At 35.9% G+C, this 11,656-nt stretch overlaps 1 protein-coding gene across 1 annotated transcript; it reads right to left on the bottom strand.

The window, feature by feature from the left end:
* Positions 1 to 5,121: 5,121 nt before the first annotated feature.
* dusp12 (dual specificity phosphatase 12) lies at positions 5,122 to 7,561 on the bottom strand. The gene is made up of 7 exons (XM_043254644.1): positions 7,467 to 7,561; positions 6,879 to 7,153; positions 6,229 to 6,342; positions 6,021 to 6,139; positions 5,822 to 5,909; positions 5,581 to 5,761; positions 5,122 to 5,305 (listed from the first exon to the last, which is right to left on the bottom strand). The coding sequence occupies exons 2-7, from the start codon at positions 7,139 to 7,141 to the stop codon at positions 5,156 to 5,158; spliced, it is 915 nt and encodes a 304-aa protein (XP_043110579.1). The 5' UTR covers positions 7,142 to 7,153; positions 7,467 to 7,561; the 3' UTR covers positions 5,122 to 5,155.
* Positions 7,562 to 11,656: the final 4,095 nt, after the last annotated feature.

Consider the following 11,656-nt stretch of genomic DNA (forward strand, 5'->3'; position numbering starts at 1 on the left):
CACGGCCATAACTGGATGTAAATTTTATCATAGAGTGAACTTTGAGAGGGATTTTTTTTTTTCACCAGTGAAGAAACAGGAAATGGAAAACCCAGAGTGGACAGATTACACAACACTTCTGGAGGGGAGGCCAAATTGCTGGAGCTCCAATTCTTTCACATGCGTTCGAGCAGAGAGGAAAAAAAGCACCATCTTAAACATTCAACTCTGTCCAAGCATCATAATCGTGCATCCATCATTTATATGACCAGTGCTTCAGTGGTCCTCACTGTCCTGTCCATCATTTTACTCGCACACTTGAAAAAGTCGCAAGAGAATGTGCTTGGTGTCCTCCTGCAGCAGAAAACCCTCGCTCAGCTCATCTTCAGACCTGCTCTGGGGTCAGTTTGTGTAGGCCATCTAATAGCATTGGCTTTAAAGCAGTTTGGGTTCCAACCACAATGTTGTATTTGGTTTCCAAAGAAACCTTCTCGAATCTGGGAGCACGGCCATCTGTGAGGTCCGTAGGAAAAAAAGAAGAAGAAAGAAACGTTGCTGGAATTGGAATAAAGGACTGATATGTATGAGAAAAAGCCTGTGCAATCATGCTCAGCAAAAACCTACCCATTGTAAACATGGCAAAGACGGCGACGGGAACCTTATTCTTTAAATAATGCCTCTGTAAACACTGAGACAAGTGAAAAATCCAAATGATATGAAATGAATATTTTCTAATAGATTAATATTTATACGTCGTGAAAGTTTGCAGATGTGTTTTTTTCTTCGGTTTCTTAACGGCTCTGCAGTGACCTGAAAACTAATTTGTGCAGGATGTCCAAACGTACCACAGATAGCCAAATGGTTAAACGCAGCTGCACTTTTAAAAGGGGTGAAACTGTTTGTAAGACCACCCCGAGGAAGCCCTTTCCCCACATGCATTCTGACTGATTTGATAACCGAATCAATTAGACTGTACCGCAGCAGCACAAAAACTGACTAAATGTCACAATGACTGTTTAAAACTTGTGACAGGAGAAAATCCTTCCTTTAGAAGAGAGAATTATTGTACTTTGGGGCTTTCATGTCTACCTCCTCAATAACCGCAGCAACAAATCTGTGTTTTAAAGAGTAGGATGCTGTAAATTCTGAAGGAGACTAGAGGATCTCAGTGCTTTTCCTCTGACCGCATCCATTAAAGATCAAACAGCTCTAAAGAAAAAACTGTGAAGGTCTGGGAGAGCGTACTGCTGTTGGACAAAGTAAACAAATGCAATAATTTCATGAACATGCGTATAAATATTAAGCCGAATAAACATAAAAGCTTGTGGTATTAATGCTCAAAAATGGACTTTTATATGCTACGCGGGGTAGATGCGTATCATATGCACGCCAGAAAATTTTATATAATATATGCAAGAAAACATAAGCGTTAAGTCCATTTTTGCGTATCAGTATTGGGGTTTTTTTCCATGCTATTTATACGTATTTTCATGAACTGATGACTTTTATGTTGTAATTCTTTAAATAAACAGCACATGCTATTCATATATTACTTTTATTTAGCAAGGGCACAATAAACTGATAAAAACTGTCAGTAATGACATTTATATTGTGGCAAAAGATGTCTATTTCACATAAATACTGTTGCTTTGAAAACTTTTTATTGATCAATAAATGATTAATAAAACAAACGTCAAGCAGCACAACTGTAATGCAACTGAAACTCCTAATTCAGCCTATTAGAATAAAAACTGATCCTTGCCTTATGGTAAGAAATTACATTTTACAATATATTACCATATATTATAACTATTATTTTTATTTTTGTGGGACAGTTACATTTAATTATGTCTTTAAATGCTATTCTGGTGAACAGACCATAGCTGAACGAAATGGTACATTTGACAATTAATGGATTTACTGAAATTACTGGACTGTACGACAAAAATGCATAACTGGTCACTAAGAAGACAAAGGAAAGAGCCATTATAGTCTGTAGATGTTTAAAATGAAAGCAGCTTCTCGTGCCAGATAACGCTAAAGATAGCAGACGGATCAACTTTAAAATATGTGCTTTGATTCAATTTTCTGCAGCTGTTTTGTGGCCACTTACAGTACGTGTCTGAAAGAAGCACGTGTCATTACTGTGACATTTCTGAAGGGGAGCGTTTGGAGACGTGGCGTGGAAGAGGTCTGTCCCCCTGAAGTGAATTAAAACTAGTCCAAGGTTAATTAAGTTGAGATGGTGTCTTAAGACACGCTTTGTTTTTGATTCAGAGAGCTGGCTGGAGACACAAAGACAAAATTACATGCGTTGGACGTCAATTTGTGGATTGAAAAAACATAATATTACATTCAAATTTAATAACATTATAAATTTTAAAGGACTAGCCTGTTTATTTAAAAAGCAATCAGGTTTGCAGTCAACATGGGTAAAGGGAATAATTCACCCAAAAGGTAAAAATTGGTTTATAGCAAACACACAATTAGTAGAGATGACGATTACACATGAACATTAAAATAATTACATTTAAATGTGAAAATTTATCAGAGATAAAATACATATTTGCAAGAACTGATCATTTCAAACGCTGATCATTTTTTCTTTTTTTGATTGGGTAAAATCTACAGCTAACTTTCACAATAATAACACAATGTTTGTTTTCCAATGGTGTGACAGAGCAAAAATGTAGAAATAAAAATGTGACATACAAATAACATGAGAAAAATGTATCTCCATTCTTAGAGTTACAAATAGCGGGAGAGAGGTTTATCTTCTATGTTAGGTCTTCTTTTTTTGTTAGTTTTTTTTTTTTATTTTTGCTGTCACAAACATTGATACGTCAACTATCATATAATGAAAAAATTCCAGTTTTATTCATACAAATTTTCTGCTGCTTATTTTGTTGTACAGGCCCAATGAGTTAATGTGCCCAGATGTTAAGTCCGTCCATGTGCTCAACATCTGATGCATAGAAATCTGTGCTTTACTGCTGCTGTTGTTACAATCAATTCATAGATCTGCAGGAAGCAGGGAAACTGTCTACTACTTGTTTGTTACCCCATGATCTCATTTGAGAAAATAAATACTACCATGTAAATAATTTTCATAATAGATATTAGTCAAATTTGTAATTGTAAATGAAAATTTTGCCCAAAAATGAAGATTACCTTTCTTCTAACACAAAGAAAGATATGTTAAACAATGTTTCTTGACTTTTATTTTATTTATTTTTGAACAACTGTTATCCAAAGTCACCGGGGTCCTAAATAACAAAGTCAGTTTAAACCTGTATTCATTTGTAAAGTTGATGTGTACAGCAATCAATAGAATGATACCTTCATTTAATACGTTGTAGCAAATTACCTTTTTAACTAATTGCTTTTGCGCCATTTGTTTTTTAAAATTCATATTTTGTCTTTGTTGATACTTTTTTAAAAATGCCAACAATTAGAACAAACAAATGTTCTGTTGATTTAAAAAAAAAAAAAAAACAAAAAACAATACAGGACACCAGGACAGAGAGGTAAACATAACATCTTCACTTTGTTTTGCTTCGGTCTCAAACACTCAGCCGATAGCAATTTTACAATTTAGGTAATCCTGTCTCTTCCATTTGTAAGAACAGCATCTTTTCTTATTTCCAGATGTACGGCGTGTCTGTAAAAACTGTTATTTACGCTAACTACTCTTGAAAGGAAAGCATAGAGAAAAAAGCGTGTATTTTGGGCCAAATTGCTACTATTGAAAAGGTCAAGACTGTCACACAAAAGTGCCTGATTACAGTCTCTGAACCAATCAGATGTCTAGCATTTCCACACCTCCATCTCAGCTCTAACCAAGAGCGTGACAGCAACATGGGTTGACACAAGCGCATTTTCCTGCTCTATTTTCCCAAACCATGATCTCAGCGTACCACATATATCCCTTTCAAAACGTTTATTCGATTGCACTGATATTTAAATGTTGTTTGGCTATAGCAAAAACAACTGCATATGTTATTTTAGGGGATTTCATTTTGAGGAGCATTCAGTTTCATTCTCAGCTCCTTTTATTCCCGATATCCAGCTCGTCTCTCTTACGCACATAAGCAGCGGGCGGCTCTTCGCTCCTTCACACTTCACAGAGAGAGTTCAGGCCGTTACATGGTGGATATGACCCTCATAAACACAACAGGATCTCACAGCTCAATGCCATAACCACCCACAGTGTCACTCAGACGGCCTCAATAATCATCATGTAAACATGTGTGGACCGGGGCAGAGAGGAAAGCACACGGACATGAATCTGTATTAGTGATACATTTCATACAAACGCAGTAGTCCGCGTGACATCAAATGGGGAAACCATTCTGTGGCGCCGCAAAAAAAAGTCACGTGACGGCAATTTATAGTAGTTTAAGTCAAGTTGGTTAGGAAGATATTAATACAGTAAACTAATATATCTAGTACTCCTAACCAAGTCAAATAATCTCACGTTTGTGTGTGTGTATATATATATATAGCGCCAGTGTAAACAAGCTTTAGCTAATACTCGTTTGTCCGTCTCCACTTTTTTGAATATTGCGCAAAATGTAGTCCAACTGGATGCTAGCTATCTGTCGCCACCTACTGGATGAAACCCCATTTCTGCACATTTGTGATCTTTTGGGAGGACTAATATTTACAGCATGAATGCAAAAAATGGTTATATTAACCATAAAAATCACACTGACCCCAAATCTTATGGAGTTCTTTTTTTTTCCCTAAAAGAAACAAGTATACATTAAATGCAGGCCATTCTAATGTCACAAATGATTTAAAAATGTTAATGTCTTGATTTTTTTTGTATGCATTAAAAATATTATCAGCTCAACCGTTTTCAGTTGATAAGAACGTTTTCTGAAGAATCACGACATTGACCTCTGGAGTAAATTCAGGAATAAATAGCATTTGATAATATATTAAAAAAAGAAAATTCATTTATTATTAAAATGTAAAAGTTATATTTTTAATCAAATTTTTTAAAATACTAATAAAATAAATAGTGAGCATAAAAAGTAACAAATATAACAAGTGCTTAAGCTTCTTAGAGTTATATTAATATAAGTGAAAGTGGGGACATCTATTATTTAAACTGAAAACACCACCAATAACAACAGGTTCTGAGCATATAATACAGATCTTTATTTGCGAGTCATCTGAGAGCTGATACACTGATGTGTTTGATTTCATCCACTCGGTTCTTGTGAATCTGGAAGGCTGGTGTCACCCAGCGCCCACAGGAACACTGTTCACCGTACCAGTTAAAGGAGCCCAGCTTGGAGCTGCACTTGGGACACAAAAGCTACGAGAGAGATTGCATTTCACTGCATGTCGTACCATGTATGTATGTGTATGTGACAAATAAAATTTGAATTTGAATTGTGCAAAAGCTTTTACTTTGAAATATAATTTAAAAACACCTTTTAAAGAAAGAAAACAGCGTGGAAAATTATTATCTCTAGCACAAATATCCTTCTAAAACATATTAAAACTTTATCTTCCACAAAAATAATAATATAGAATATAGTTTTGATGATTTTGTTTCATTGTGTGTCCAGGGTGTGAAGCAGTGACTACCTGTCCATCCATAACACCTAGCAAGGCCGGCTCCATCCATTGCACTGGCTCTATAAAGTAAGATGTGCACTGTCTCTGATTTTCCCCATCACTCACTATCCTAGTCTTCTTATGAGAGAACGCAGAGGCTCCACTTCCAACACAGTGAGTGAGAATGCTGGAGTGACGGAAAAGCGTGCGTCTGTTGACAAAAAGGGGTTAATTCAAAATATTATAACTGCAAAAGCTAAGGACATTTTACCTGCACTTTCTACATCTGTATACAGCTTCTGCATTCTGGGTTTGCGCCGGGTCAACAGCAAAGACATCTTTTGGAATATTCTGGAGTTCTGAAATGATCAAAATATATAGGATCCCTGATAAGTTTAATTCAGTAAAAAGCTGAATGAGATCGCATGTGTGCAATGTATTAAGTATAAAAGTTTCAAAGGAGTACATACCTGGATATTTCTCTGTAATTTTCTTCAGTCTGAACTGTTTATATAACGGATTTGTGATGTCTACTTTACAATCCATTAATTCATAAAGTGCCAGCTGGTCCATAAATTCTTCATTCATTCTGAGGAAATTAGTAGAAAGCTCTTCATTAATAATAATGCACTCAAAACCATTTTTTTATATACAAGACAAATATTGAAAAAGGCTTACTTAACATCTGCTTTTAAGTTTTGGAGTTTAGAATATGCATCCTGTACATTGAGATGCTGTGTTTTCATCAGGTAAGCAGTCACCACAGCAGCACTTCTACTTTGCCCTACGTGGCTACAACAAAATAATGATGATAGATAACTGAAAATATAGGTTATATCAAAGAAAGAATCTGAATCTCAGTTACTTCAAATGAAATATACTTATATGCAGTATATTAAAAATATATGTGACCTTGGACCACAATACCAGTGTTAAGTAGCATGGGTGTATTTGTAGAAATAAAGAAGAATCCATAAGATTTTAAGCCAAAAATCATTAGAATATGAAGTAAAAATCATGTTCCTTTAATATATTTTATAAATTTATAAATATAATAAAACGTTTGATTAGTAATATGCATTTAAGGACAACTTTTAAAGACAATTTTATCAGCATTTAGATTTTCAAATAATTGTATCTCATCCAAATAAATCCATTTCCCCAAAAATGTTGTGGTCCATGGTTATATATAAACATATAACAAATGAAATATATAAATCAACACGTTGTTGATATTTGAACGTATATTAACTAATGCACTGTTGGGCATTTCATTCTGCAGTGTTTCTTTATATTATTAATCAAGGTGGTTCAGTTATGAATCCTACCAATGCACAAGAACTGCTGATGATCTGGATTCAGAGTTCGTGCTGAGAGCATCACATATGAAGCTGACACAGTCATCCAGTCTGCTCAGGAGGTCTGTGGACGCATCATCCAGAGCTCGGACAAATTTGGTGTGGAATCCATGGACAGCAGGTTCCTCCGAGTCAACGGTGAGTATGTGTGTTACACCTGCGTCTGTCAGGCTCTGAGCGTCCTTCAGGTCGGACACACACCCGATGTACAGCCCAGAATCCACTCCTATCATGGTTTAACGTTACTGGGAAGACAAACAAACACCTTTTTTTCATACCAATTCGTTGAGAGAAAAAAAAACGTGGCAGTTAAAAAAAAGCTCATTATACAGACAAGCTTATATCAAATAGATACGAATATACGTAATAAAGCACAGAAATACACTAAGTCTTCGGCTTAGCCGCATTTCTGCTAATAGCTTCTACATGTCTTCGGCTATTAAATACGTTTTGTACAAAATCATAACATTCGCTGTAGGTTTTATTCATTCAAAAGCATTTTGTTTGGAGTTCATTTAAGGATGACTTAAGTGTAAACAACAACGCTACTGAACTCACGTGCTACTTGCTGTCAAGAAAGAGGTCCTGTAAAATAAAAAGGCCGTGGGAAACAAAAGTTAACTTGTAAGTTCCGGACAGAACGTTGTTATTATTAAGCTTCTTCATGCCTCTAGGGGGCGTTAACATATATAAAAAATTCAATATTGAAAAACATGATACGATTAGGTATAAAAATGTTTAAGTATTGTCAGTCCTGCCTATATGTTTTTTTCTTTTGCTAAATTTATTCAAATTTTTGGCTATTAGCTAAAATGCTAAAATGTCTATGAGCATATAAAGACTGATATTTACTTTATATTATTCTTTCGAACTGAATTAAATTTCAATGTGAATACAAACACATTACTTAGGTATATGACGTATACATGTTACTTTTTCTAAATTAAGTTGACTGTAATTGATATGAACATTGCAGATCCAATTTAAAAAGAAGGCCTAGAAACACATACTCTTCAATTAGCCTACATGTCTACTCCATTTTTAGATAGACCTTTCTAGTGTTGTAGTGTCATCTGCCATCAGCATGTTCAGCCAAGAGTTCCTCGAGAACACAAATGCATCTTAATATGAATCAAAGTCAGTTTAAAACAGAATTTTTATACCTTACAATATTGCCAACTCAGAGATCTGCGCTGTATTATAATTTATTTAAGCTTTAGATCTCTTTTGCATCCTATCAGATTCCCATGGTGTGGTCTAGAACTAGTTCTGCCCTTTCGAAAGACTTCTGGCTGTCCTGTGTGTGTGCTCAATGAAAGCCAACACTATGACATTTAAGAGTGAAGAGTCCAGTCCACTGCACCTCGTGCCTTTTTCACTTACATAAATGCTAATCTCTAGCTTGTTTGTGATAATTGTGTCTTTTCTCAGACATATTTGACTACATTGGGATTAGAAGTCTTTAGTGAAGCCTGAAAGCAGAGTATTTATTCTATATGACATCTTGATGAACACATAAACAAATCCCTGTACCATTACAGAGCAGATGCCTGTGCTTTAATCTGACTGGTCCTCTCAGGACAAGTCCAACTTAGCCTCATATGGTCCTTCAGAATCCCTGTCCAACCTGCTGCACGTATGTCTTTCCTGGGATGCACAGCATTTGCACATTATCGCATGAAACGCAGAGCCGCAGAAAATCACATATTGTTCATTTTTTGTTTTGCTTTTTTCTTTTGTCAGCAACTGTCATGCGATGATTAGCGTTATTGATTTTTGTAAGAGCATTAGAAATTTGCTGCAGAATCTTCAGTTTGTCTGGACCCACAAAAACAGATTTAGGATTAAGAGCTTAAAGCAAAACAAGGAGCGATGCTTCCTGGAAATGAACATCTGTGCGGACCTCAACGAGCTTTAAGATGCTCTCCTGCAATCTTTACGATTGCTCTAATGCACCATTTAAGAGTTACAAAACTTCATTTGCTCTTGCGACAGGACTTTGATAGGAAATGAATAGTGCAAATCATTGTTGAAAGTTCCTCCTTGACTCAGTATTTTCCGTGAAGGAAATGTCATTTACCCTTAATGATTCTTCTGGAGGAAATCAAACTGTCTAAAAATGCTTACGCAAATGCACATTGCGTGCACGTTAATATATAAATTTGTCTTTAGAAAAGAAGACTTACATATTTATATCATCCCAAATGAAAAACTTCTGTTTTTCACTTCTACATTATTCATGGTCAGCAGCTTTGTTTGTCCTACTGTCGAAAAAAAATAGCCTGTTGATTTCTTCACATGTTGTTTTTGCAAGAAATTATTTTTCTCTTTGTATGTTTGTTTCTTTGCTTTGCGGAAGTCAACTGAACATTTAAGACTTCACAAACTTGTAATTTTGTAAAACGTTTACATTAAAACTATAAAATGAACACCTCAAGCCATCCAAAGCGTAGATGAGTTTGTGTCTTAATGGGAACAGATTTGGAGCAATTTGCCACTTGCCAACCAATGGATCCTCAGCAGTGCATGGGTGCCATCAGAATGAGCATCCAAACAGCTGATAAACACATAATATAAAGGAAAAACTTGTTTTAACTTCAAACCTTTGCTACAATGTCCTCTATAGTATTGATTTCTCCAGTGAAAAAGTCATCTGAATAAAGGGAACAAATCAGTTTAGTTTAAACATTTTTAAACTAATATCAGTGGATGTTTTTTTTTTGGAAGAAATGTTTTTGATCGATTATCGATTATAGTAGCCAGAGTAGACTGTGTAAAGTAAAATAAAAATCTAGTAAAATCTAGTAAAAATCTATTTATGCATTTTTTTGTTTTGGTTTGCAATTTTTTTTACGAGATTTTTTTAAATGATGGACTGCAGTCATGTGGATTATTTTGATGTTTTTATCAGCTGTTTGGACTCACAAATACTGATTATAGCCTGCATTACCTTTCCTCAAATGCACCTGGCCTTGGCAGCCTGTTTGAAACTTCCCTGCAGTGCTCATGATTGTTATTCGTTCAAATGACTCTACCAGAGCTGAAGCAGAATGCAGCAGAACATTAGTTCTTCTCAGCTGGCAGCCTAAGGCATGTGTGTTCTTAAGGCACAATTGATTTTGTTGTTTCCTCTTTAAAGTTCACTCAAGGTAGCCTTACTTCAGCTGTTTCTATTTCAGGGCTTCAAAAAACGAGAGCCTCATTGCCAAGTGTGTTCCTGCATTTGCCTATGTTGATTAATTAAACCATTGTGCAATGTATTTTTTGATCGCTCGGTTCTTTCCTCTTTTCTATTTATATGCGTATACTTTTTACTGACGCTGGAGAAAGCATCTCATGACCATGCTGACAGAAGTACTCACAAACTTTCACTTCGCATTCACTTTTGAGTGATTACGAAATGTTACGCGTATTCTTTTCTGTAATTATGTTTAGTTCAGTTTTAGCATTACTACAGGAGTAGTAATACAAAATTATGTTGGCTTTTTATTATAAAAAGCCAACATAATTGAATCTTGTGGAGAAACTCATCAGTGGTGGAATTCGGACATCCATTCTTGGCTTTGGCCTCTATTTTTAGATACCGATTTGCCGGTTTTACAATGGTTTCCATAAATACACTTCCCTTGATACATATTTTAAAGCTATCCCTGTTTTGTGCGCCTGCATGTTGGTTTAAGTTTAGTACCAATGTGTTGATCAGTATGTCACGGGTCGCGTCCCATGAGCTCCTCTGTCATTCGGCTTGAGTAAGATTTATGACGCACATCCTGTGGCGAAAGAGTAGCAAGACGCCACTCATGAGGTAATGCTGGCAGTCCTTCCTGGAGGTCAACACCGGCTCTCTTGCTAAAGTCTTTCTCTCTCTTGGTCGCAAAGCGGCTGCAGGATATTTGATATTATGGACTCTGACATGATGCTATGGAATGATTTGTGAGCTGGAAGTTTAGCCCAGTTTTCTGGGGGTTGCGTATATTTCAGATAAAGTCAAATTCATTTCATACACATTTTACTAACTAAAAGTCAACTAATTCTCATTCGTTTGCAACTACATGTCTACCGACTCTCAGTGTAGACTGTTAGGGTAGGATTAGGGTTAGTGGAATAAATTGACATATACTTGCAAAGTTAGTCAGTATGTTGTAGACCCATCAAAATAAGGTGTTAGAAGATATTAAGCAGACAGTCTACTAATACTCCAATGACTTCTGGTCGACATGTAGTTACAAAGTTACTTACTGTTAGTAGAATGCCTAAAGTGGACTAAAATTTTTATCCTGTATACAACGAAGCTAGTGTGCAAAGCATGTGGGCCCCTGGTTAGACATCTGAAAACCAGTAAATGCAATAAAATATAGTGATTCATTGTTTTTTATAGCTGTGAACCACATTAATAAGTTTGCAATCGGGCTTTCATTCACACAGCTTGATTTAAAGCAGATTGACTTGCTTTTTTGTGATTTGTTGAATTGGTCTGCACTAAAAAGAGGTTTCACACCCAAAAATTGCAGCATGTTTTGCCTTTGTGTTTAGAGATTAATGACCTGTGAGATTGATGATACATGGCGTGGTTTCACTCGTGTGTGTGTGTGTGTGTGTGTGTGTGCGTGTGCGTGCATGGGCGTGGTTAGCGTATGGAGACTGATTAAAACATGAGGGGGCTCTGTTAATGAGTGTATGACAGATGGAGAACCACCCCCCAAACACACACACACACACACACACACACACATCTATCCTACGATATG

This window comes from Puntigrus tetrazona, chromosome 2, assembly GCF_018831695.1.
Source record: "Puntigrus tetrazona isolate hp1 chromosome 2, ASM1883169v1, whole genome shotgun sequence".
Lineage (NCBI taxonomy): Eukaryota > Metazoa > Chordata > Actinopteri > Cypriniformes > Cyprinidae > Puntigrus > Puntigrus tetrazona.